The following is a 27005-nucleotide window of genomic DNA, read 5'->3' as shown; positions in this document are numbered from 1 at the left end:
GCGCACAGATTCAGAGGTTCCAAGGCCGGCAGGGACCATTGGGATCAACTCATCTGACCTCGTGCATAACACAGGCCAGAGAACTACCCCAAAACAATTCCTAGAGCAGATCTTCTAGAGCAACATCCAGTCTTGATTTTCAAATTGCCAGTGTTAAGGAATCCACCCCGACCCTTGGTAAATTGTCCCAATGGTGAATTACTTTCACTCTTAAACATTTACACCTTGTCTCCAGTCTGAATTTGTCTAGCTTCAACTTCCAACCATTTGATCGTGTTAGAGCTTCCTCTGCTAGACTGGAGAGCCCAGTATTAAATATCTTTTCCTATGTAGATACCGATAAGCTGATAACCACTGAACATTACTCCCCGGAGTCCTGCCTGCCACCCCCTCTCCGAGGCAGAAACCAGCAAACAAAGAGATGGTCACATCCACGTTGGGGGAAAGAAAACAAGCATTATTCATCTTCTCCCAACGTGTTAAACAGTTGTGAAGAGTAAATGAAAATAGCGGGGTTGGAACCAGTGGATGCCAACCTTTAAATGACATTGAGTTGCAAACATGATCGAAGCCTTTCTGAAATGTTACAGACTTGCTCATATTTTTAATATATTAGCCATTTGGCAGGGGGAGGCTGCCGGGTAATTTAGAGCCCAATTTTAGCTTGTTGTTTAAAATATGATCTACGAGAGAGTTTACCAAACCGGATCTGAATAGAAATGTTTTGGAAATGTCAGTGTTCCATTCAGAACGGCAGCTCCCAAAGCAGAACACCATGGTGCTGATCACGAGAAATGGAAAGTGAGAGCAATATTAATATTAATCGTATGTATGTCTATCATAGAGAAGGAAAGGCAGGTGCACACAATCCCTGCAACACCCAACAGGCCGTCAGCAAGTCTACAGCGAAGGCCAAGGCTGCAGCGAGCTATTTGAAAACCCAGATGGGTGAGAGCTTTAAATGGCAGGTTAACAATAAACAGCGGAATGAGACTGGGAAAGTGAAACTGACTAATAGACCAGATTAGCCCCCCGTCTTCCTGTCTGTCTGAGGTTTGGATTGAGTTCCCACCCCCGCAGTACCAAGTGCTGCCCCCTGCTGGAGGAAATGCGGGAAGTAAGCAAACACCACGAAATTTTGATTTTTTTTAAAATTCCATTTTAATGTATTAATATAACACAGTCAAGAAATGTACCAATCTCCCTCCAGATTGTGACCCTTTAATACAGCCTGAGGAAGGGGTTAGTATCATTGGTTATTGTGTGTGGTACCGTAGCAGCTGCGAACGAGGCCCGGTTGCGCTAGTGACGGTCCCTGCTCGGAACAGGTTACAGTCTGCGTCGATCAGATAAAGGGTGGGAGGGGGAAAAGGCCCGGTGACAGAGCTAGGGTTAGAATCCAGGTCTCCTGACTCCCAGGCCAGGGTGGGCCTTGTCCGTTAGCTCATGTCATCAGCACTGTCTAGCTGGATGTGGGCTCAGAATGGCAGATACGTATCTCCACTCGCAAACTCCAAAAGAAGGTTGTTTTTGCCTCACGCAGCAGGGAGATGCTGAGTCCATCCCCACGGTCAGCATGAAATTCCAAGCGGTTTCCTTCGAGACAGCTGGAAATAGGGGGACCACCTAGCAAGTGTGAAAAATTGGGATGGGGGTGGGGGTAATAGGTGCCTAGATGAGACAAAGCCACGAATATCAGGACATCCGGTCACCCTAGCAGGAAAATGTGTTGACGCAGTGGCTAATACCCTCCGAAACATGGCACTTCCCACGTGACGCCCTTGTACTGTGAACCGCCCATCAGCCAAATGGCCTTGCTTCAATCCGAGTGGGGTCAGAAAGTTACAAATGTGTATAATAATAATAATTACCAATGAATTGCAATGGGTGACCCTTTCCCCTCTCCCCTGCTCGTGACTCCCAACCATCTGAATTGCTTTTAGAATGGGCTTGTCAACTGAGATCTTCCCTGGCACGGGCCAGCCGGGAACACACGGTTGTGCAGACGAATGATAAACCCCAGAAAATAGAGGATTACAAACATCCCCCAAACCGTTACTCTGTCAATACAGACACACCAGCAGTAAACCCCTAAAGCTTCCCCTCTTCTGACGCCCTGCAGGTTGCAGGCCGCAGCGTGGGCTTAAATACAGGAGGTGGCTAGAGCAGAAATGTGTGATTTAATAGACTAAATAAAAGTGTATAAAAGCCTGGGATTTAAGCTCGCCCAGTTTTGCTGCAGAATAAAAAAGGCTGAGGCGGAGGGTTAGTGTACTGGTGGCGTTCTGACAACAGCAGATTTGCAGCTGCCCAGAATAAATCCGACTTTAGAATAAATAAATATATATCAGCAACCGTGGCCAAGCTAAAATATATATGTGAAAATCCAGGGTTCTGTCCTGACTCCTGGGCTTTCTGTCTTGCAGAAGGAACCCAGAGCTAGCCCTCCGCATGGTTTGTTTGCTGCCAAGCTTTTAGGGACGCGGGGGCGGGGGGCGAGTTAAACTCTTTCCCATGCTAAAGCTTTCAGGGTTTGCTTGGCCGCTGCTGGCTGGAAAACAGAAGGATGGTCTTGTGGAGAAGGCAGGGGCTTGCATGCGGACACTCTGGGTCTGATTGCTAGCTCACCTGGACAAGTTCCTGTGCCTCAGTTCCCCCATCTGTAGAATGGGGATAATGATTCTTCCCTCCCCTCCCAGGGCGGTTGTGAGGGCAGATTCCCTGAGGTTTATGAGATGTTCATATACTACAAAGGGGAGGGACATCTGCCTAGACCAGTGGTTTTCAACCTTTTTTCATTTGCAGACCCTTACAAAATTTCGAATGGAGGTGCGGGCCCCTTAGCCGTGGTCTGAAGACCCCCAGGGGTCCACGGACCACACGTTGCAACCCACTGACTTCGATCATGAGCTTTCTGGAGCAGGGACCATCTGTCTGGTCTATGTATGGACAGCACCTAGGCCATGGCTAGGGCTCCAGGGTGCTACCGCAATACAGAGAGTCGATAATCATCATACAGCCCCCCCCTCCCCCACCCCGTCCTGAGCTGGTGGGAGTTAAACTTTCAAGGTTCAAGTGTGTTTGAAAGTAGGGGGCAAGGAGGCCACCTACTGCTAGTGTGTGTGGGGGGGGGGAGTACGGGAGAGACTTGTCTACTGTGTTAACAGAGAGCGGGAGGAGGGGTGAGGCCCCACAGAACACGCAGCCCCTGCTGCTCCCATAACTGTTAGCAATTTTTTGCATGAGCTATTTTTAATGGTACTTTGCCCTTCTTCAGAAGGTCTGTCATTTACGGAGCTCCTGGTGCTTTACGAGCAGCCGTTCAGCCTCTGTTTTGTTCCAAGATCGAGGTGAGAGTTTGGTCAAGTGCTTGTAGCTCAGGAGAGAGTCAGGACTCTCCTGGGTTCTGCGCCTCGGTCTGTCATTTCATTGCCTTATGCCTCAGTGTCCCCATCTGTAAAGTGCAGCCCCGAGCATGCAGACACTATTATTACTTAGTATTTGTGTTACTGTAGCCCCCAGTCATGGACTCCAGTGTGCCAGGCGCTGTACAGTCCCAGGACACAAACGCGGCCTCTGCCCGAAGGCGCTTGCCCCGAGGAAATGTCATGGAGTCAGCCCCCACAAAGACACGTGATGGCTAAAAATAATCAGTGATGCACTCTGTTTATTTGCCATGTGTGTGTCGAGCCGCTGGGAGGGTCACACTTCCACACATTTCTCGAGCTTGTGAAAAAAACTGAAAAGCAAGCTGAGATTTTCACCTAATCCCAGTGACTCCAGTAGCTGGTGCTTTAAGAAAGGGAACGAGACTCGAGAGTTGGGCTCTGACTGAGCTCCCGGTTGGCTGTGGAGATAAATGCATCATTGGGTTGTAAAGCTTGGTAGATTCCTCCGGAGCACAGAGCAGAGAGAGGTCATTTCCCATACAGCTGGCTGGGTCACCCTGATCACCACCGGGGTGTTACCGACTCTTAACCCCCAGGAGCTTCACTGCCTGCTCCCCGGGTACCAGGGCTCAAAGACGCAGCATTGCACGGGGACAGTGAAATGGTGGAAGTGAACATTAGCTGCGCAGCCCTTTGAGGAGGCGTGGGAAGAGCTGCTGGGATCCTGGTAGGGTAATACAGCTGCCTACCCCACCTGCAGTTTCTCACCCTCTGGGGTATCCTCTTCCCCAGTCCCTATATCACATGGCCAGTGTGTGTGCGCCTTCCTGAGCTCTTGCTATGGGGGTGCTGCCTGACCTCCCAGCACTGTGGGGCACCCGCCAATGGGAGGGACACTGACCCCTGCGCATCACCCCCTTCCCTGGGTGGTCCTTTCGTTGCTTCTCTGCTCCCTCTCTCCCCCGTCTCTTTTCCTTCCCCACTGACGTAGGGTCTCTGTCTGGCACTGCTGCATGGCACAGAGACACCGGGATCGCCCAGGATCTCACACACATGGCCCATCGCCTCCCCTCCGTGACATCCCTTCAGAACACACGTCGTGGTTCAGATGGAGGGTCCCCCGTCCGTCTGTAATCACAGCAGGCGTGGGCTGCTGTCTCTCCGGAGATACAGAGGCGAGGCGTAGGGTGCTGCTGAGGGGGCCAGGGCCAAGGTTCGTCCTTTGTGCCATCTCTTGGGCTGTGTGGAGGCGTGGAAAGCGGGAAGAGCTGCTGGGGCATTTGTGGAGGGAGCTGGTTGTGGAGTTAGTGGTCAACATTCGGAGACCTTGTCAGGGCGGGAGGCAGCCCTAGAAATGGGCCCTGGAGTCAGATCCAGCTCACGGTAGGGGGCCTGGTCATGTGGGGTACAGCCGTGGAGACGGGCCCAGCTATGTAGAACAGCTGGCCTGGGACTTGTCCATCTTCCGACCCTTCCGAAGGGATTGGACTGGTGTGAGACAGCCACTTGGACTCAGGCAATGCACTGGGTCCTGCTCCATGGGGGTGGGACTGGTACCACTGGGACCCTGCCCCTAGGGACACGTGGGCTTGGGGGCTACCAGGGGTGGTGAGCCGTGGCACTCGGAGAGAAGGGGAAAGAGGCAGAGCCCCAGCGAGGAGGCTGGCAGGCACCTTGCTCACAGCTGTCTGTGCTCCAGGGTGGGCAGTTCCAACCGCGAACAAAGATTTTGGGACGCGCAGAGCAGATTTCCGCCCCCTGCCAGGCTGGGCCGACCACCCGCAATGGAATATCCGGCTGCTAATAAGCTGTTGCACTTCATTATCAGCGCATGCCAGGGGGCCGGGCCGAAGCATTTAACTCTAGTCTCTGTGGCTTGTGCGCTGAAGGCTCTTTTAAGATCTTGAAAGCACCAACTTGGGTTTCTCCTGCATAATTTTTGCCTGCATTTGCATGGCTGTCTTGGTGCTGCACCTGCCTCCGACTGCTCCAGCGTCCCTGGGTGTGTTCTTCTGCATGCGTGTGTGCATGACCCGTTCTTCGCGCAGACCCTTGCTTGGGACTCTGGGCAGGGTCTTTTAAAACCATCCCAGCCCAGACAAGCTGAGCCCAAGCTCTGCAGTGACCCCTGCTGGGAGAGCTGCAAGAGCGACGATTTCCCCCCCCCCCCCCCAATGCCCTGCAGCAACGCTTCTGGGGCAAGGGGGGCTGAGACTGGAGGGGGAACCAGCTACCCCATAGCCTGTGTTCTTATAGCATTCCCTACAGCGCCCCCTGCTGGGGGAGGCTGGGATTGGGGTTGCCAGAGCTCCCCCCATAGCCAGTGCCACTGCACCACCCCTGCAGTGCCCCCTGCTGGGAGAGGTTGGGGCTGCAGTAGCCGGGACCTCCCCCACCAGCCAGCTCTCCTGCACCATCCCCAGCAGGGATAGTCAATAGGCGAGCCACGGGCCAAATCCGGCCCGCCAGATGCTTTTGAACAGACCCCGAAATCTTTTTATTTACTTGTCCTTGTTGTTATTTGTTAATTATTTTCTCTGGCGTCTGGCTCTTGACTGGACCTTGCCCAAGAAATTTGGACCGTCACCAAAAATAATTGCCTGACCCTGCCCTGCGGCGCCCCCTACATGGAGAGAGAGGCACTCTCCCGCAGTCCCAGCCAGTGCTCCTGCACCATCCCGTGCAGCGCCCCCCGCTGGGAGAGCCAGGCACTCCCCCTGCCCCTGCCCCATCCCCTGCAGTGCCCCCTGCTGGTAGAGCCAGGCACTCCCCCCACCCCATCCCCTGCAGCGCCCCCTGCTGGGAGAGCCAGGTGCTCCCCCTACCCCATCCCCTGCAGCGCCCCCTGCTTGGAGAGCCAGGCGCTCCCCCTGCCCCATCCCCTGCAGCGCCCCCCGCTGGGAGAGCCAGGCACTCCCCTACCCCATCCCCTGCAGCGCCCCTGCTGGGAGAGCCAGGCGCTGCCCCTGCCCCATCCCCTGCAGCGCCCCCTGCTGGGAGAGCCAGGGGCTCCCCCTGCCCCATCCTCTGCAGCGCCCCTGCTGGGAGAGCCAGGCACTCCCCGCCCCATCCCCTGCAGCGCCCCCTGCTGGGAGAGCCAGGCGCTCCCCCCCCCCCCACCATCCCCTGCATCGCCCCTGCTGGGAGAGCCAGGTGCTCCCCTGCCCCATCCCCTGCAGCGCCCCCTGCTGGGAGAGCCAGGTGCTCCCCCAACCCCAACCCCAGCAGCGCCCCCTGCTGGGAGAGCCAGGCGCGCCCCCCGCCCCATCCCCTGCAGCGCCCCCTGCTGGGAGAGCCAGGCACTCCCCCTACCCCATCCCCTGCCGCGCCCCCTGCTGGGAGAGCCAGGCGCTCCCCCTGCCCCCGCTGCACCATCCCCTGCAGCGCCCCCTGCTGGGAGAGCCAGGCGCTCCCCACCCCATCCCCTGCAGCGCCCCATCCCCCGCAGCGCCCCCTGCTGGAGGCGCCCCCCCCAGGCTGCCCCATCCCGGCCAGGCTTGGCCCCGGGCCGCGGGGAGGGCAGGGCGGGGCGGGGGGCTGCGGCTGGCTGCCCCCGCTGGGGAGGCGGCGCGTTTCAGCCCTGCCCGGCTGCGGAAAGACAGGTGGAGTCCCGGTTGCCATAGCGACCGTGCCCTTATAAGGGAAGCCGCCCGGCCGCCTCGCGCTGCAAAGGTCGGCGGGCGCTGGCTGCCGCGGATGGAGCCGGGCGCTGCGGGTCCAGCCCGTGCACCCGGCGGGGGCGGGGAGCGCCGCCCCGGGGCCTCCCCCCGCCCCGTGCCCCGCCGCGGCGGCCGCTGCTGACGATGGATTTATAGACACTGCAGCTCCCATTGTGCGGAGCCGGCGGCGCGGCGGCAGGAGGCAGCGCCGGACCCGGGCCAGGTAAGGAGCCCGGCGGCTTCAACCCGCCCCCGGCGCCGCCGCCCGAGCAGGGCTGGGGGGTCCCGCTCGGTCCCTGCGCGCGGCTGGGTCCCGGCTTTGCAGCGTGGGCGGGGGGGGCAGGCAAGGAACGGGGGTTCCCTCCCCCACCCCTTTCCGATCAGTCTCCCCTGGGGGGCTACTTCCAGCTCCCCACTCTGCACCACGGGGGTCAGATCCCAGCAGGGCCTGCCCCCCCCCCGCCGGCTGCCAGGCCACCCGGCCTCCCGCCCACATGGGGTGCGCTGAGCTGAGCTCTGCCGAGGGGTCTAACCCCGCCCTGCGGCGCCCCCTACAGGCAGGGGCTAGGGGCAGGCCGCGGGGGAGTCCTTCTTTTAGCCTGTTGTTAATTAGTGCCGCAGCTCAGTGGTGGGTGATGGGCTCCCACCTTCCCCCCCCCCCCATCCCTTTTTAGAGCTAGAACCAGGCGTCAGGAGATTGGGGTGTCCTGAGCAGGGCTGCCTGGGGGGGCAAGTGGGGCCCCACAGGGGCCCCCACAAGAATATAGTATTGCAACTTTTTTTTATGGAAGGGGCCCCTGAAATTGCTTTGCCCCAGGCCCCCTGAATCCTCTGGGCGGCCCTGGTCCTGAGACCCTGCAAGACTCATGGTGTCGAGTCCCCCACTCCACCTCCCCACTCCTGCTAGGTCTGGCTTCAGAAGCCACCCACCTCCATTCGGCCATCTCTTCCGCCTGTCTGCCCCCCAGCTCCCTTCCGCTCTCTCCTTCTTTGGCAGCTGGGATTGCTAGAGGTTAACGGGTTCCTGGGGGGCGGGGAGGGGGAATAAAGTTGAGGGAGGCCAGAGCAGGCAGTCACTGTCCTGCAGATTGGGCTCCCTCAAACTTGCCTGGCCTGTTGGCAGTTTCAGTAGGAGGCCGGCCTGCCATTAGGTCCCCCACAAGGTGCACAACCTGTGCCCACGCTGAGCTCCGGATTGGCCATCGGGAGCCAGGTAGATTGAGAGCCAGGGTTCTCGTAAGATACCATCAGTTTAATCACACTCGGGGATGCCAGCCAATCTCCTCTCTGTCCTCTGGCTCTGAATTCACTGGACTGGAAAAGCTGCCGAGTTAACAACCAACCTAAACTCCGACCCTTGTTAATGCAGGCAGCTCTGCCTGGATGAACCGGGCATGCAAAAAGCCATCTGTAGCATTGGCATGAGACTGGCATCCATCTTGTGGCACCCTGCAAACGCAAGCCAGCAATGTCCTGGCCTGTGAGCTGCTCTGTACAATCAAGGGATGCTGGGAGGTTGGGGGGGGGGGGGATGGTTGTTATCGCCTGATGATCCTGTATCTCCCCCGCTCGGTTCAGGCCTGATTCAGAGGGGCACTTAGGGATCTCCCTGTCAGACCCCAGGGAGGCTGAGGCTTGGCACAGTGTCTGTATTTTTGACATGAAAAGCAGAGCCGTGCTCCCTTCGCCCCCTCTCCTCCTGGAAGTCCGTGCTTCCCTTTATCACAGACAATCCTGATCGGGTGTACAAGTTTAGCGGCAATGGTGCCCTGCTGTAGAAACAATCCAAAGCAAATCCTGTTCAGTGGGACTTGCAAGAGCATAAAAGAAACAAGAATCGAGGTGTGTTATTTCCCTTCCCAGGGGCCTCCATCCTATTGCTCCTTGGAGGTGGAACAATGTGCCATCACAAACTGCTGTAGTGTGGCAGGAGTGTGTGGGGTGTCAGGAGGGCTTGTGTGCATCGGGATCCCCGGAAGTGCAATGTTATCTGGCTTTATTGATCATTCCCACTGCGTGCAGTTCCAGGCTGATTAAAAAAGCCACAGCCTAGAGTTCAGATGGGAATGAGGTCATCGGGAGTTGAGGGTCATGTGTCACCCTATTTCTCACTGGATTTTGTGTGTGCAGGGTAGCGGTGTGGGAGGAACGATTTTAAGTGATGGAAAAGTGGATAGTAAATGAGTTTCCATTAGTGAAACTGATCGCAGCCCAGGGGAGGGCATTACCGAGCGGGTGGGATTAATCTGCCAGGGAGACACTGAACAAATCCCCATTAGGAATGATATCAGACTTCATTCCAGTGACAGGCAGGACGCGTCTGACGCATTCTCGGTCGCGACAGCCAGAGCCAGCCATTCGCGAGGACGGCTTTCGCTTGGTGCTTTTGAAAATTTTGTTAACAGATTTAACGGGAGGATTATGTCCACGCTCCATCAGGGCTCTAAGTCTGGAGGGTGTGCATGCGTGTGTGGCACTGGTGCTCCTGCCTTGAACACATACCGCGCACAAGGACATGTGTGTGCACGCACACACAACATGCATTCTGGCTCTATGCGGAAAGTTTCCAACCCTTGCTAACGCAGTGTCTGTTTGTGGGGTTACCAGCACTAGGTATTTGCTAAATGGGCTGCTGGCTGGTGCTCTGATGGCAGTTAGACCGGGGGATACAGCATTAAAATTCCCTGCAGCAGGCAGTGACCTATCTACTGTCAGGTTCCCACCCACAGGTTCAGCTCCACCATTAGCAATGCAGGCAACTCCTTTGAACTGGGGCCTAGCGTATATGGGGCGGGGGGCGGGGGCAGTCTCTAGGAACGATGCTAGCAACCAGTGTGTTTAAACAGGGCTGCGCCTAGGATGGTTTCTCGGATCAGTGGGAATGGTTCTTCTCCTCCCCCCGCCGCCCGCCCATAGGAACTGTTGTCCTAATAACACATTATGGGGACTCTGAAAAATGGGGCAGGTCTCTCGCATGGCTGGGTCACAATATAATCCCTGCCCTGCTTCAGGAAAACCTGCTAGTGCTAAGCAAGGGTCTTAAAACAGCTGTGGTTAGAATCCTAGATCTCAGAGGTGAGAGACACCGAACAGAACAGCCAGCCCAACTTTCCACCAATGCAAGGGAATCCCAAGTGATTTGGGCTTCTTACCCCGGTTCCCCACTCTAGTAAGTGTTCCTGCCAAAAGGCATTGGGCGTCCTCCCAGGGCACTTGGGAGAAACAGGCTGAATCTCTCTCTTAAGCAAGTGGCCATCAAATCAAGGGTGGCCCTTGCCATGCGTGGGTTTGCGGGCAGGTGAGGGTGAGGCACATGAGGCATTGCAGCCTCTTGCAAGTTCTACCTTGTCCTTGTCAATCTCCCTTGTGTTCAGCCAGCTGCATTTAGCAGTTGTCATAGCTGCGCTGCAGTTTGATCTGCCCGGCTACTTCCTGGTTTCCCTGCCCAGCTGGAGGCGGCTCTGCTGACCTGCCCTACCCACTGCAGGTGGAGAGGTAGGAGCCGATTCACTGATCCTTGCGCAGTGGTTTGTCCGGGTGTGAAGTGAATGTAGAAGGCTCCCCGGATTACACTGCTTCGCACTGGTGTATCTGAGTGCCCTCACTGCCTGCAGGGTAATGAGGAATCCTCACCCTTGGAACTAGAAGGAGCCCCTGCTCGAGGAAGTGAGTCTGTTTAAAGTCATGTGGGTGGTGAGGTGGTCACGTTCTTGGGTAGGGAGGGAGGGAAAATAAGCCGTGCCATGGACAATTGACCCTTGGCTTATGTGGCCTGGCCTAATGGCCCTCACCGCTTAACCTACCCAAGCGTCGGAGGAATAGAGGGTTAGACTGGTTGCCTGGTGCAATTGGGATATCAGGTCCAATATTCATCAATTTCCAAAGCTCCTTGCCAAAGACTCACTGGAACACTCAGACTCCGGTGCAGCCCCTGCGTTTATCATGATGATTATTCCTCACATATGCGCACCAGGGAATCGATAGAACAGGTGCACGTGCCCCCTGCCCCAGAGAGCTCTGCCCTACGAGTGCACCGTCTGCAGCCTGTGGGAGTAGCAGACAAGGATGGCGGAGATGACTGAGGTCAGGTGGCAGAGTTGGGGCAGTGCAATCCCATGGTTATTCAGCCCAGGTTGTGATGTGCTCAGCTTGGCAGTGCAGTGATTTGGGGGCAGGTGGGGGGTCTGTTTTTGTAAGCAAATGCATTTGTTGACTTGCTTCATATGGGCATCATGGTAGAAGCAGGGCTTGACTAAAGCCGGGGTGGTTGCTTCATGCCCACAGATGGGATTTTCAGCAGCACTTATGTGTTTCAGGAGCACAAGCCACACTGAGTGTCAAGGGCACCTGTGCTCCTAAGTCACTTAGGTGCTATTGGACACCTCTGGCTATAACTCTACCGGGAATTACAGCTGCTGAATGAGGAGCTGTAGGATTTATAGTGAGAGCTGGAGAGGGGTGTCTAGGGCAGGTGGGTAGAGTATGATAGACATGTTGGGTTTTTTGTTTGTTTTGTTTTGTTGTTTTCAGTAGCCCATCGTGGTTTGGTTTGGTTCAGGGTCTTTCCAGTGCCCTGGCTGGAGCATAAATATTCCACTCTAAGTTGCGCATGGAGGATGCCTCCTACAACTTAAAAATGAGTTAATTAAAAAAACCGACCCCCAGCCAGCTGACTGTGTCCCTTCTGTTTAGGGAAATGTGCCATGGTGCGTCTTAGCCGGAACGAGACACACGCTCTCCTGCCCTGTTTATCATTAACAGAATCATACTAAAATTGCAAACCACGGGCATCCTGCTGTGGTCAGCCCAGCGACTCACTCAGATTCCATTTCCCTCCTGTTTTTACCCTGGGACAATTGCTAGGACTGGATTTTTGTGTGTCTCTCTCTCCCTTTTCTACAAATGGTTTTAGCTGCATCCCCTGACCCCGCTCCTCTTCTCGGGTGTGTGGGTGGCTGTGGGGTGGGGTCGGGGGATTGAGCTCCTAGTTAGTCTGTCATTTTACAGCCTTGTGGACATGAATTTCATTGTAATTATAATTTCTGCCTGTGTAATATTTCATACCTTCTGCATCGCTCTGTCTGCCGTGAGCTGCCTGTTTCATCTGTTTGTAACAGGGCTGTCTTTCAGATCCTCTGACCATTATCTGCCTTTGATGCTTTTGAAGAGCCAGAGATATGTTAATTTTACCTTTCCTCTCCCTCCTGGCCTCCTCCCCTCTGCAAAATCCGTCATCCTAGCCAGCTGCAGCATTATTTGCTCCTGGGCGGGGGTTGGGGCGTTCATCGAGTTCTGCCGGGTGCTATCGCATTCCCCGGCCAGCGTGACTGAGTCATGGCTTTGGTGGAGCTGTGCAGAGGGAGCTCTTCTACCCGGAGTTGGCTGCTTTCCTGGACTAGGACAATGGGCGCCTTTGTTGACCTTTTAGCCCTGATGCTCTTTCTAAAGATTCTCCCCCTCACGTTAGTTAAGAGCAGAGCCCAGTTAAATAAATACCTGCCATAGGGACACCGGGCCAGTGCCCCAGGAAGGCGACAGAAAACCAGTCCGATGGCAGAATGGATCAGGCAAAAAACTAACTTGTGCTGTGAGGCGATCTTGTTTATCGGCCCAGCTTCTGTGGGTGGGAGGGCCGAGCTTACACAGAGCTCTTCGGGGCTGCCTGGGAGAGGTACTCCCAGGTACAGAGTGTTTAGCTCAAGCAGTTAGTTCATGTTCCAAGGGACCATCCAAGCTAACAGCTCTGCAGTCGTAGGACAAAAAGGGGGTTTAGTGGTTACAGATGGTTGTAATAAGCCATAAATCCAGTGTCTCTGTTCAGCCTCTGATTTTTAGTGTCTAGTAGAGTAATGAGTTTAAGCTCCCCGGCTCGTCCTTTGGACGTGTCGCGTGGCTCTCCTTCGAGGCTGAGGAGTGATCGCTCGGACATGGCGGGATTGCTTTGGGGAAAGCACTTGCCCCAGGAGACAGGGTGTTCTTGTCTCTGACCATCGTGCCGTGTGAACCGTAGCACCAGGGGCCCTAGGGAGCCGGACAGAGCCCTCTGAAATGAATACATTTAAATAGCGACAGTCCATTCAGTCCGCTTGGCCCTGGAGAAAGGAACCCGACTGACAATCCTGGAGGTTTCTATTTCTCACCAGGCCAGGTGCAGCCTGGGCCCCTCCCGACCACCCCATCGCCCTGCTCCAGTCCTGACCTGGAGGGCTGAGCTCCATTTCCAAACCCAGTCCTGCTGCCAACCAAGGGACCAGTTGTGCCAAGGTCACGGAGTGAGACCTGACAAGCTCACTTCACGCAGGACACCAGTTGGCAAGGACTCTGGCTGTATTTGAACCGATGACTTAGAGTCCAAAGGCCCTTGTTGAACAGGTTTGGATTCTCCATTTGGCCAAGGTTCCTTTCTTTCCTGCCATCCTTTCATTCTCTTTCCTTTTATTACCCCCGCCTCCCCCCCGTATTTATTTTTTATATTTGTCCCGGCACACACTCCTTCTTTTCCCATCCAGCCTCCATCTGTTGTCTCCAAGATATTCCTTTCCGGCAGCCAGGGTCTGCTCATCCCAACATGCTGCTCTCAGGTTTCTGGGGCTCCGCTCCCTCCGTGCCAAGGTAAACTCACCCTGCAGGAATGAAGCGCGTACCTGGAACTCCGAGAGAGAGCTGGCCAAGATCCCAAAGTGCTCAGCTGCAGAGGCGACTGGGCTGGACGGATGGGGTGACAAGACATTGAGGCTGTATTGGCACGGACTCTGTCACGTTAACTAGATCAAATGATTTCCAAGGTGTTCTCAACTCAGGCCCGCTCTCCTGCCGTTTGGGATGCCGACCCGATCGCTGCTGGTTTAATGCGGAGTGACTGTGTGTGGCGGGGAGGGGATTTATGGAGCTCGCATGCGATAAGCTTGTCCACTTATGCTAAAACAATAAATAATATAAACCCAGGCCCGGCAGGGAGATAGGATCAGTAATATGAGGGGCTGAGGAAAATTACTGAGGCTCTTCCACTGCAAAATAACGAGGCTGCAGAAGAAAAGCCATTGCATCAGCGCTTCACCCATCCTCTCTGCTGCCAACCTGACCCTTCCAGACAGGGTCACGGCTGGCTCTCCCGGAACCTGGACGTTCCAGCCAGTTCAGGATCACCCCCTTAACCCCCCCCACCCAATCACCGAGCAGAGCATGGGCGGTGGGTGAACCCCCATTTGGGGAGACCTGGCCCTGCCCCCTGCCAGAGCCCTGAGTCCGTTTCCCTTCCCCCTTCCCTCATGGCTGAGAGTCCCTGCTGGCTTCAGGGGAGGAGGCGCCTCGGGATGGAGCATGGGCAGGATCCTGATACCTGCCACCCATGGAGCACAGAGGCATTTCATTACCCAGCGTCATAGTCTCCTTCCTGAAAGTGGGCACGTCAGAGGTTTGCCGGGCTAACAGCCGGGAGGTGCAGTGGAGAGGGCACAAGACTGGGGCTTGGGAAACCTTGGTTCTTGCCACTTTACTCGCTGTGTGACTGTAAGCAAGTCACTGCCCCCTTTTGTGCCTCAGTTTCCCCAGCTGTAAAACCCAGGCTAGCTAGTGGTTCCCATCTCCCTCTGCAATGAGTTTTGACGTGTGTGGATGAAAAGCGCTTGGTGGTATTAACTCCAAAATTTTAGGGGCTTTTACTGATGGTCGGCTCTGGGGTGACAAATTGGGAGGCCGAGGCCACCACCTCTTATGCCTCTAGAGGTTCTGATACGCTGCCTGTGGCTGGGAGATCCCAGTGACCCCACGTTGTAGAGACCCACTGTGACGGATCAAAACAGAGGCGGGAATGGGAGGCGGCGGGCCATGTGGTCCCTTGGATGGCCGGCTAACATCACCCGGACTCTGCCAGGGCTGGGCAGAATGGAATTCTACTCCCACCTCCCCCTCTGGCTGGCAAGGGCTGTTCTCCCGCTGCACCCACCTGGCTGGGGCTAAGTGTTGAATCCAGTCTGTGGCTTCAAAACTGAGCTGAATGAAGCAACCACTTGAGGGACCAACCAAACCACTTGTTAAATGGACTTGGGCCTTGCGATGAAGGTAGAGCCAGATCACGCTCTTGTCCGTTGGAGGTTAGTTTCGGGTGATTCAGAGACGCCTGCTTTAATAAGGGAGGACTCTGGGACACACTTCACTCTGTAAGGCAGATACCGCAGTATCCGGCATCAGGGGATTCAGATCTGGGCTGCCGAGGGTGGCCGAGCATGTCCTATAAATTGCTTCCGAGTGCGGCCCAATTTGAAACGTGTTTAAAATTCTTGAATGGCATGTTGATCCCCACCTGTGATCAGGTACCTGCTACCATCCTGAGCTGCCTATACGGAGGAGATGCTCTTAAATTTGCACTGGTGTCAGAGCATTGATGTAAGTGTGCAGATGTGGGATAACTACCCCCAGTGCAAAAGCCTAGGAAAGCTAGATACATGCACAAGTGGGTTCCAGGATAAGTCATTGTGGTGCAAGCCTCATATTACACCAGTGCATCACATGTGCGCTGGGGGCTGTACACTGTGGAATGTTGGCAGTGCCTTTCCAGTTCTCTCCCCTCTCCGGGCAGTCCCAACACAGACGTTTGTGTTAATTAGTAGGTTTGGAGGATAAAAAAAAAACATTTTGTAAGTTTCAGGCTCCTGGTGTTTGGGAAAAGCTTCACAGGGTAGCTTTGGTTCCTGCTGCTGGCTGATCTAATAGTTCCTGGTAATCAGGACTCCTGGGTTCTACTTACTGGTTCTGCTTCTGAGTCAGAGTGTGACTTTGAAAAAGACTTCTGTGACTCAGGTCTTATCTGCATGAGAGAGCTGCACCCATCTAACTTAAATCTGATTTAGTTCAGCTGGTGCAAAGCCTTATTTAGGTTAAGACGGGCTTGTGTCAGTAAGGAGCTGACTGAAACTACGCTGCTACAAGCAACTCTTAAAACCCCGCACAGACTTATTTCAGCTTAAGTCAATTTGACTAAACTGATTTGCAGAGACACCTTTAGTTCAGCGGTTGCTAATTTGTGTGTAGACCAAGCCTCAGTTTCCACATCAGTAAAATGGGGCAATACACCTGGTACCTAACCTCCCCAGGCTCTCTGTTTGCAGAAGGCTTTGAGACCCTTGGATAAACACTCTCGATATAGGCACAAAGTGTTCTACTTTCTCTATATCCCTAGATCCTGCTGGTGGGAGAGTTTAATCAGCTGTCAACATTTCCAGGGCTTAAGGGCCAGTGAAATATCAGCAAGGGTCCTGCCTTTTAGAAGGGGAAGCATCTTACCTCTTAGGGTACCTCTACGCTGCAGTAAAAGTCCTGCAGCATGGCTGTGGCTGGCCCAGTCCAGCTGACTCTGGCTCTGTGGGGCTCTTGCTAAAGAATCCAGTGTAGACATTCGGGCTTGGGCTGGCGCCCGGGCTCTGAAACCTGTGATCCAGGCTTCGAGAGTCGGTGCCACAGGATTTTTATTGCAGGGTAGACATACCCTTAGCTGCACCAGCATAGACGTGTAGAAATGAGGGGCTGGAAGGGACCTGGAGAAGCCTTCAAGCCCTCTGGAAAGCATGGGGGTGATGGGCAGCCTGGGAGAAGATTGGGGAGAGGTGGGGTGGGGGGAAGGCAGGAGAGCCAGGACCATTTGCCAGCTGGTATGCCCTCCCCACTGGAGCTGCTGTGTCAATGGGGTGAATGCTATGAGGCCTTGGGTCAAAATCCTGGAGTCTTCCCCTCCTACAGGGCGATTTCCCTGTAAAGAGAGAGCTGCCTCCTTCCCTCACAGGATAGGTGGCTTTTACAGGCTCCAGGAATGCAGAAACTCCTTTGTTCTGCAGGGGGTTTGTTTGCCTGGAGTTAGCTTGGAGGCAGTCCCAGATTGGCTTATATGGCCCCAGTCTGGGCTGTATTGACACTTATGACACTGGCCAGTTACGGTCCCTAGACACAGCCCTAGGGTTGCAGGAAGCCTTTTTTGATGCCTGTGTCAAGCGTGTCCACTCTCACTCCGCAGAGGGGTGTGTCTGAGCAGTGTTCTAATGATGTTCTCGATCTGTATTTTCAGTTACCGGGTTTTGTTCGTTTCCCACTGGACTCGTATTGTCCTCTAGGAGCAAACAGGCCTCAGATACCCCCCCTGCACAGGCCGTGCCAAATCTGAGCCACACCAGTACCTCATTGAGCTGCGGGCTGGGCAAGCGAGTGCACCCCAGGGTGCTTGTGTCCCAGCGGGCTGCCCTTATCTGGATTCCACCCCCGCTCCCGGGGCTAGTTCCAGCCATGCGTGCGTTAGAGCCGATCATCTCCTCTGCTTCCTGAGAGCAAAGTCACACTATCGGCATCATGCGGTGCCTTTTTCCTGTCGGTATCTCTGCTAGAGAGGGCCTTGGGGGCATAGAGGGATGATCACTTCCTGGTCCTTAATCTCCTTGGTTAAAGATCAGGAACCAGGTTCCCCTTGGGCACCTATCGCTGCCGGGCTGTGCAGCTGGAAAGCACGCCCTGGGGTTGTGGTAGATGGGGCTGGCATGCTGGGGAATGCCAGGGAATCCTTAACTCTCCCCTGTCCTGCTTCCGCTGCCAGACTGCACGGACAGCAGGGGACAAGCATTTAGTCTGCTGCTTCGCTCCGGACTGGGCCCACGTGATGAAGGCAGCCTTGGCCAAACCCCAACGCAGAGCCCGGGGGCCTTGGGTACTCTCCCTCCCCCCTCTCCACTGCCCTTTCCCGTGCTAGCTCAGTGGGCACTGGGTGCCAGATCTCCTGTGGGGACAAATCCGGCCTAACCAATAAGGGCGTTCAAGGGAGGTTTAAAACCATCTACTTTCCCCTCCTTAGTCATCAGCTGACCTCCTATAAATAAGGCCCCACTTCATTCGCAATATTATGGTCCCCCCAAAATTTGGCTTCCACCGCAGTTTGGCTTTTAACTCGCTTATTTTGCACAGTCCATAGTTTTGCACACATTTTGCGTGTGCAATTGGTATTGCACTAACACTCAGTGCCTGTAAAAGGTAAATGGCTAAAAGGACCCAACTTGATTTCTACAGCAGTTAAGGCTTTTTTAGTCTTCTGAATTTTGTACTGTACCAGTCACTTTTTTAACTACTGTAATATAGTTGCAGCAAAATGTCTGGTTATCAAAAAAAAAAAAATCAGAGGCATAATCATACTTGTGTGTTTATATCCTTCCAGCAAATTTTTCTTATATGAATAAGTCTTCTCTGACTTACTGCTATTAACAGTCCATTATTACTTTTCCATGATTTTCCATGTCTTGTCCGCATCTCAGCCGCAAGTATTTGAAGCTTACCCTGCGATTCAACTAGGGCCTTATCTTCAAGGACATGTCTACACTGGTGCTGGAAATTACCTGTCCAGTTCCAGTGGACGCTAAGAGAAGGATCCCATGGCCTCTGGTTTGCTTGGCTATCCAGGAACTTGTGTGCTATAATTGAAGGCCAGCGCCTGTCGTTCGCCAAAGCATGTCGGCTAGATGCCAGCAATGCTCCTAGCCTTACAAATGCTCTAAAGGAGAACCAGCCACTTCTGCTCTGGTCCCTGCTCTCAGGATCAGCCCTGCAGGGGTTGCTGGGGACAGAAGGATGCATGGGGGCCAGAGGGAATCCCTTTAAAAGAAATCTTCCCTGGAGAGAGACCCGCCCAGCAGGGAAGCTGGCCAAGGAGGGAAGTGCCAGGTGCCTTTAGAACAGGGTTTCTCAAACAGGGGTCCCTGTTTGTGTAGGGAAAACCCCTGGCGGGCCGGTGTGTTTACCTTCCCCGTAGCGGCTCCCAGTGGCCACGGATCGCTGCTCTGGGCCAATGAGAGCCGCTGGAAACAGCGGCCAGTAAGTCCCTCGGCCCGCACCTCTTTGTGCAGCTCCCATTTGCCCGGGGCAGCGATCCACAGCTAGTGGGAGCCGTGATTGGCCGGACCTGCAGACGGGGCAGGTAAACACACCGGCCTGGCCCGCCAGGGGCTTTCCCTACACAAGCGGGGACCCCTGTTTGAGAAATCCTGCTTTAGCAATATCTGGCATGAACGTTGTGGGTCATCCTACTATCCAGGCCTGGCATCACAATGCCCCCTCCATTCTTCCGTTTGACTCCTAACCTGCATCGAACCCTCGTGTGTATGTTTGTCCCCTCTCGCCTGGCTGCATGTTCCCCTAGTCCCCCAACAACCGCGCCTCCACCCACCAAGAGGCAATAGCAGCATGATGCTAAACAAAACACGAGGGAGGGGACTTTAAACAGAAACTAAACCAAGCTTCATCTCCCAGTTTAAAGTCAACTGTTCTCCAAGCAGCATCTTAATGGTATTTTTTTTGTTTTGTTTTGTTTTTTTGTTTTGTTTTGTTTTTGTTTTGTTAGCAACCCAACTACTGGAGCTTTAAGGTCAGTATTTCTGAATTTTTTTTCCCTCACGCTTCTGTTTAAAATGCATGCGCTTTTTCACCCTTTCTCCATCTCTGTGTGCGCAAGTGGGGGGTGGGAGTCAGGGATCTCTCATGTTCAGCTAGTTCTGGGGTGTGATTCAGGAGCGGTGACGCTCGTGAGAAGGATACAGCTGCTATTGCCAGGTTCTGCAGGATGGGCTCTGGTGTGTCTGAGTCACCTGCGGCTCCGTTACACCCCCTTAAATCCACAGGCAAAGCACCGCAATCGGTGTCTGCTCTGGGTTTACACCTGTGTAGCAGAGGGCAGAATCCTGGCTCCTTGACTCTGGGAAAAGAGCAGCGAGTGGAGACAGAGGTTCAGGCCATTCCAAGTAGGCTCAGGAATCCAGTTCAAATTCCTCACCCAGGTGCTAGGTCAAGGTCCTAGATGGGCAGAGGATAATTCCGATCCTCAGCCTGTTCCTAGTCCATCCACAGACTAGAGGATTCCAAATACAATCCCTCCCTCCCCTCTGATCTGCGTGTCACCATTTTCACCACTCGCCACCCCCACGTGCAGCCTGCTGAGCGCCGATCTGCACTCGGATTGCACTATTACACCGCACCGATCGGCTTCACTTGTTGCTTCTTGTGCACAAGCATATTGTGTTTGGGGTTCCCGCGGGGTGGGGGAAGGGAGACCTTTTTAAATCCCCTCTCCCACCCCCAAATGATTTGTGTGTGGCTGGGGGTGAGGCAGCTCGAACCCATGTCTGAGCCTGGGTTTACGGTGCAGTAGAGACATACCTTGAATGAGCTGTTGATGGGCCCCAGCCTCTGGCAGGGTTGGACCCATGTTATGCAACTAGCACCTGGTTTGTAACAGACTTGGAAAGAAAATAATAAAACCAGCCCCGAAGTACAGTCAAGTTCGCAGCCAGGAAAAGAGTCTCTTTGGCTCCTCTGCTGGACTGTGGTGCCATGGGGGCCTTGAGTGCCAGGAGTTGTGTGAAGCATCTGGTTGTGAGCTGCCACACCAGGGCATAGGCAAGGCTGGTCAGTCCGCTGGGAAGGGTTAGGGTTTAGGATCTCGTCTGGTGGGTGTCAAAGCCCCGATGTGACCAGTTCTAGGTGCTGTGGGATGGCGAATGTAGCATATTGGAACAGACCAGCCTAGGATCCTGCAGTGCCCTGTCCCTGACACTTCAGAGGAAGGCAATAATAATAATAATGCACCTGACCAGGTGGGTGGTGCTGCACATGGGAGGGGAGAGACGAATTCCTTCCTGGCCCTTCTAGCTGCCCAGCCAGTACCCTGAAGCATGAGATTGGAGTCCCCTTAGCGGAGATAACTAGGAACGTGGAGAGGCAACTTGGCCTAGTGGTTGAAGCAAGGCTCTGGGCATCAACTAGCTTGCTTGGGTGTGGCTTGTCTCCGCTCCATGCCTCCGTTTCTACCTTGGTAAAGCAGGGAGAACACCTGCCTCCCTTCTGCATGGTGCTTTGAGCTCCCCAGCTGGGGCTGTCTACGTAAAGCTGCCCGTGGTGCTGTGTAAACGCTCGGGCTGGTGGTGGTTAGATCCTGAGTTGACTAGAATATTATCCGCTCCCTGCTTGCGTCTCCCCACCGGCTCCTCATCTCCTGCCACGTAACATTCACACCCCTTATCCCGTGCTAAGGTGCTGCAGAGCTCTCAGAAACCTCCCCTCACGGTGATTCATACAGTGACCTTGAAGGGAGCAGCAGGGGAGCCGCACAGGTTCCCACTTCGACTGGCCTTATGGGCAGCGCCTCGCCAGAGCTCCGGGGAAGAGAAGGGCCTCGGTGGTGGTGTATTGCCTGTAGCTGGGCCCCGGCACCGGTGCAGGGGCAGTACCGCCAGTGTGACTCTGAGCCAGGCGGACTGAGCTAAGCTAGGGATGGGCAGTGCTGTTGCTCTAGGTCTCTGCCTGAGGCCGATCAGGCTTTTCTCCCTCTCTTGAAATCGCTGCTCCCCCCATCCCAGGGATCTTACGGGCTGGTGCGGAACAGGGGGGCAGGTGGAACATGAGCAGCAGCGGGGACGTGATGTGGGGTGGAAACTCTTCAAGGTCATTCAGACCCTTCTTCCCACCAGAGCTCAGAAAACCGTGTGCACTGGTGCCGCAGCCCCCTCTGTTAACCTTCCAGGCAAGGTAACAGATGATGCCGGCGTTAAGGGCGCAGTAGGAAGCCTGAGGAACAGGCAGCGACAGGAGATCCCACCTCCCATAAACCAGCTCTGCCTCCAGGCTTCACCCACAGCTTCTGGGTCTCCAAGCAGCCTGGAGTTCCAGCTCTCGGCTGGTCGCTCAAGGCCAGTTTGGTTAAGGCTGTTTAGAGCAGAAGGCGGGACCATTTCAAGGTCGGGAATGTTGTTTGCTCAAATCACGGAGCAATAGAAATGGTGATAGTCCCTATTCCCCTCTGAGGAGTGACTCCTGCTTCTTACCCTCCGCAGGAGAGGAAGGGGCAGGTTGCTGCTCGGGCACTGGACGGGGAGTTCTGAGATCTGGGGCCGGTTCCAGACTCAGCAGATGGCCTAGGGTGAGTCACTCCAGCTCCCTGTGGCTGCTTCCTCATCTGTAAAATGAGGCTAATGATACATGCTCTGCAGCAGGGGTTAACTCATGATGGTCTGTAAAGAACTCTGGCATCCTTGAACCGAGGGCAAAGTCTTTATTGTATTGCTCTGGGCATGCTCACCCCCCTAAACCACAAACCCAGCATCCCAACAGGCCCCTCCTGGCAGGGCTGAGGACCCCGGCTTCCCCACTCCTTGCTGGCAGCGCCCGGGCCAGCCTTCACCCCGTTGTTGTTGTGCAGGGCAAAGTTGGCCCGTTTCACAGAATCTTTCCTCCCACCACCTTGCCCGATGAACTGTGTTGGCTGAGCGAAGCTGCGGCAGCCTGCCAAGGTCAGCGGCGTTGCCGGGAAGTCTGTGTGCCATCTTGGCATGGGTGTGGCACAGTCTGGCAGGGGCTGTGCCATGGGAGGTGCCTCTTTCTGGAGGACACAGCCTGGGTCTTTGGGGCTGGTGGGTGACGTTTCCTCTCAGTTCTGGCTGGGAAGGAGAGATTTGTGGCATGGCCTAGCAGTGTCCCTGGCTGGATCTCCTAAGGGAGGCTGTGACCCACACCACCTATGGGAAAGAGCATGAAGGGTTAAATCACACTCTGCCATGCAAGGGACGGTCCCCAGCTCTCTGACCACACTACTCGGAGGGGCACAAGCAATGGGGGCTCAGCTGGGGGGAGCTGCTCTGTCTGCCTAGAAAAGGATCTCCAAGAGCAGATGCAAGGGGCTTCTCCTGCAGTTCCTGGGGATTTTCAAGCTGCCTGCTTTTCCCCCCTGGCCTGCAAGAGACCTCTTGCACCCCTGAGCTTGCATAAACGTAGAGCTCACCAGGGCCCAGCCAGCTGAGATCTGGCGGGCCATAGACCCCCTGGCCCTAGCCTGTTGGAGGAGGAGGATGCAGTGGGGAGGGGGGCCGTATAGGTGGCTGACATGCCTGCTCCTGCCCAGCATGGGGTCTATGCCAGGGACCTGTCCCCCACCATCCTAATGCCAGGCTGTGGAGGGTGGAGCCAGCCCCAGCTCATCACACGTATGACTCATCCCATCAGTCAGGCTGCCCATCAATCCAACCTCTCTCCACGGCTGTTGTCACAGAGCTTCTGGTCTCCTTGTCCCACTGCATATTTCCGAGTCCCTCATCCGGCCAGCCTGGCAACCAGCGACCTTTCGGTTACCTAGCAACCACAGCCCAGGCAACGGGGATGGGGTGAGCAGAGATGTCTGCCAGGGCCCTTAGCTCCTCTCGTCAAATAGTTTGGAGAGTTTGATCCTCTCGATGAACTTTCTCATCTCTCAGCCCAAGTGGCTCTGCAGGTCCTCCTGCCCGCTCCGGGGCGTAGCTGGCAATGAGGCCGTCGGCAGGAGCGGAGAGCTCATCCCGGGATTGAGAACACGGCTAGTGTGAATGAGGCTGGATCTCCAGACAGGGCAGAGATCCCACCCTGGGAGGACAGGGCATGCGCTTGGGGAAGCCCCTGCCCTCCCCGCATCCGTGCCCTGGGCTGCTAGGGGCTCGGGGTGTCTCTTTCACATAGAATGTGGGAGAATTTGGCTGGTGTGAAAGTCAGAGGTGGCTAATTTTTGGTTTAGAGCGAAGCAGGATGCAGGCAGCCTCTGTGCAGGCAACCTCCATCCTGCCCTGCTGCTCCTCCAGTCCCGAGCATCTCATACACAGCTCTGCCAATGCCCATCAATCCTGATCCACAGCACCCAGTGTTCACTGCTCTCCCCAGACAATACTGCCCCTTTAGCCTTCTCCTGCAACTGTCCTGTGCAGAGACTGCTCTTAAAGTCAAATTGTGTTTGCGATGTGGACAAATTCCTACTAAGGCGAGGGATGAGACCTCCTAAAACTCATGTCACTTGTGGCCTGAACAGCGAGCAGAGAAAGGGCGCAGCACAGATCCCTTTAGTCCTTCCAGGAAAACGCCCGTTGAGCCCCAGAACTTTTGGAAACTTCAGATGAAGCAGAATAAAAGTTACTGAAACACCCTGTTGGAGTGAGGAGGAGGAGGAGAGAGAGACAGTGTGCATTGCTGCCCTCTGCTGAGTGCAACTGGACTGTCTCAGCCCTGTGTCATGAGCGCTATACCGCTAACAGCAAATGGAGATTCTCCCTTAGCTTAAATCGCAGGGCCCTGTGCTTGCTGGAGCAAGCTGGGTTCTGTCCCACATTCCAAACTGCCCCAGTCTGCAGCATAACGTCAGCTAGGAAGTCCTGTGTGGGCAGAGATTTGTTCATGGAGGGTAGGGGGGTGGGACTCCTGGAAGCATTTCCCATTCCGCTGGGGACTTGAGGCGTTTGCCTAGCCGATCCTAGAGACAGCGGTGATATTTACTCGTTGGAGACGGGCAAATACCAAGCAGGTTTAGCTCCTGTAATCCTGCCCCTCCTGCTCCTGAACACAATAAATGTTCATTCCCATGCCCTCCTGCCGGCCTTTTGTCTCAGCTGTGCTGCTCAGGCCTTTGGGGAGACAGGCTTTTATTGCAGGATATTTGGGGGGGGTTATTATAAGAAGGTGAAGGTGTTTGGGTGCAGCTGTGTGACTCGCACCCCATCTGCTGGCTTGCCCAGGGATGCTTGGGGGCAGGAGAAATTTCCCCCAGCGCTTGCCAGCCTGTCTGAAGGGGAGGGGCTCATGGCAATTTGGGGCTTTCCTGGGGTGTGTGGGGGAGGAATCCCCACCAAATAGGGCAGTAAGGTTGGTGCTATGGGTCTCCTGCCCATGGCCCGACCTAGCCCCAGAACAGAGGAAGCCCAGAGGGGACAATCTATATGAGTGAGAGGGCCAGATCCTCAGTACCCCCCCCGGCCATGCCCCAGGGATGGATCTGTAAGTACTCGCCAGCCCAAGTCAGGGGCTGCCCGCCCCCGTCCTCACTTTTTCTCTGATTTCCAGGCATCCCCGGTAGGCTGCAGCAATTTGCTGTTTTCGGGGGCTGAAGCTGTGCGAGGGAGGCAGCGTCACTGGAGAGCAGAGAGATTTAATGAGGCCTCAGCTTAACCCAGCTGATGTAGGAACCTGCCAGGGTAAATGTCGACAGGACTGCGGAGGCAGCGGCAGCCGAGGCTGTAATGGATTAGAAGCCTGAGAGTGAGCCGCAGTCTCCTAGCACGCCTGGTGCTGGCTGCAGACGTGAGCGGCCTTGCCAAGTGCACTGGGCAATCCCACCGGGCCGGGAAGCTATGCCATGGGGGGCACCCTGCCTGCCGTAGCCTTGCGGGATGAGCAGCCTGGGGATGGGGGATTCTCTCGCAGCTATCATCTTCACAGAAGAATCCGTGATTCTCGACAGTTCTGTCCCCTCCCTCCCCCAGGGATGGGGGTGTGGGGCTGGGGATCCCCCTGGTGGTAGGTTGTGCAGTGGGATAGGAGCCCAGGTTCGGGGTATCTCCGCACACACCAACACACACATCGCTAGTGCCAAGACCTTGTCATGCTCCTGGGCAGGTTAGGGGCCCGTGTCTGTTGGTATCTACTCCCAGTGAATGGGAATCCAGGTCTGTGACTTCCCCCCACCCCACCATGGGGGGCCAGGGTGTCTCCTTTCTGCTGCACGTCCCCCACGAGGCCATCTCCCTGACCACTCTGGAGGAGTCACCAAGCCAGGCTCCGCTCTCTGGGGGACCCCGTTCCCTCTCATCTGGCTCATCCCCAGGGGTCAGGAGTGCAGGCCGGGGCATCTCCACTCCCTGTTCATTCCCCGCTGAGGGCACTTGCTGGGCTCATGGGGCGTGAGCTGAGAGATGTCAGGAGAGAAGGGGAAGGCACCCCAATAAAAAGCTGCTGCAGCAGCAGTGCGGCTGGGGGCTCCCAGTGGGGACGTGTGCCCCTGGATTCAAGGAGAGGGAGTGAGTTGGGAGGAGCGGGGAGCTGTTGGTTTAGCAATTATCACTGTGATCTGAGGGTCCCCATCTCGTCTCCACGGCAGGGCCAGGCCAGCTCATCTTCATCTCCCTCCTTCTCCCTGTGCTTGGCACTGCTTCCCACTTGCCAGATCTGGACTGCGGTAGAGTCAGGAGAGACCGCTCTGCCCTGAGAACCCTCTTTGGGGATGGCCTTGCGATCGGGGGAGGGGGGAAGCACCAGTGGCTCCCCCTTCCAGTCCTTTAGCTGGAGAGGCTGCGTGAGGATGTTACCTCCCTCTCTGCTCCTGCTGCGGAACGGGGAGATGGGCATCAAACCCGAGTGAGTTTGTCAAACGGTTGCCTGGTGACTGAGGCTGGGCCTGCTTGGGGGGCCATGTCGGTCTTGTGGTGGGGGCCCCTCTGCTGCTGTCTGACTAGAGAGGCCCCTGATGGGCTTTTGAAGGGGAATCCCAAAGCATCCTCCCCTGGGAAGGGAGGTGCAAAGATGGCAGCCTGGGAGGCCTGGGGGCTGCAGTGCTGCAGGATTTGATCTCGTTGCCCTCACCAGCCTGCAGAACAACTCCCCCCCGAGCAGGCAGGTCGCGATCCGTGGGGACGGAGCTGCTGCCCAGCCCTGAGCCGCCAGCCCGTGGCTGTGAAGGGACCGTCACCAATACGCACTAAGGTGGCAGGAAACCAACTGCTGTCGCTATTCATGAGGCTGCAGAGAATCAAGGCTTTTAAATATTCAGCGGGTAGGCAGAGGAGCGCAGGGCTGCGGGTACCTTCCGGCAGGGGATTGGTGCACAGAGGGGAGCGAGCAGCCCCCCATGCTACCTACTGAGAGGGCTCCGGTGGGAGCAGGGAGCCTGGGAATCCCAAGGCTGGGGTCAAGCTTCTCGTTCTTTGCATCTCTCCTGCTTTCTCCTCTCTCGCTCGTTCTTTCTCTCTCTTTCTCGAGTTTGTCTTTATTTCATTTTCTCTCTTGCTGTTTTTCTTGTTCTTTCTCTTTCCCTCTGGTTCATTTTCTCTCTTTCCTTTCCTCTTCCCTTCCCTCCCTCTCCTCTGCTGCAGAGCTGAGCAGTTTGCCTGTGCACTGGCAGTGATTAGAGTGGACTTCAATGCTACCAGGACCC

The 27005-nt window shown here is 55.5% G+C and overlaps 1 protein-coding gene and 1 long non-coding RNA gene across 16 annotated transcripts in view; one reads left to right on the top strand and one right to left on the bottom strand.

Moving 5' to 3' along the window:
- The window catches only part of SRCIN1 (SRC kinase signaling inhibitor 1), a 168849-nt gene that overhangs the window by 84798 nt on the left and 57046 nt on the right, over positions 1–27005 (top strand). For 8 of the 15 annotated variants that reach the window (XM_039516615.1, XM_039516614.1, XM_039516600.1 and 5 more), the window contains exon 3: positions 19416–19439. The exons of 4 other annotated variants lie outside the window; for them this stretch is intronic. In XM_039516615.1, coding sequence (XP_039372549.1) covers positions 19416–19439 — 24 coding nt within the window. Of the gene's footprint in view, positions 1–7071; positions 7272–10433; positions 10715–19415; positions 19440–27005 lie in introns of those variants that run through there. 3 more of the 15 variants (XM_039516610.1, XM_039516609.1, XM_039516611.1) reach the window with 3 other exon arrangements.
- LOC120392112 lies at positions 22103–23229 on the bottom strand. The gene is made up of 2 exons (XR_005591598.1): positions 23088–23229; positions 22103–22581 (listed from the first exon to the last, which is right to left on the bottom strand). It is a non-coding gene; the product is annotated as an uncharacterized LOC120392112 (long non-coding RNA).

This window comes from Mauremys reevesii, linkage group 27 (assembly GCF_016161935.1).
Source record: "Mauremys reevesii isolate NIE-2019 linkage group 27, ASM1616193v1, whole genome shotgun sequence".
NCBI lineage: Eukaryota > Metazoa > Chordata > Testudines > Geoemydidae > Mauremys > Mauremys reevesii.
The sequence above is the reverse complement of the archived record's forward strand: the minus strand, read 5'-3'. Positions and strand labels throughout refer to the sequence as shown.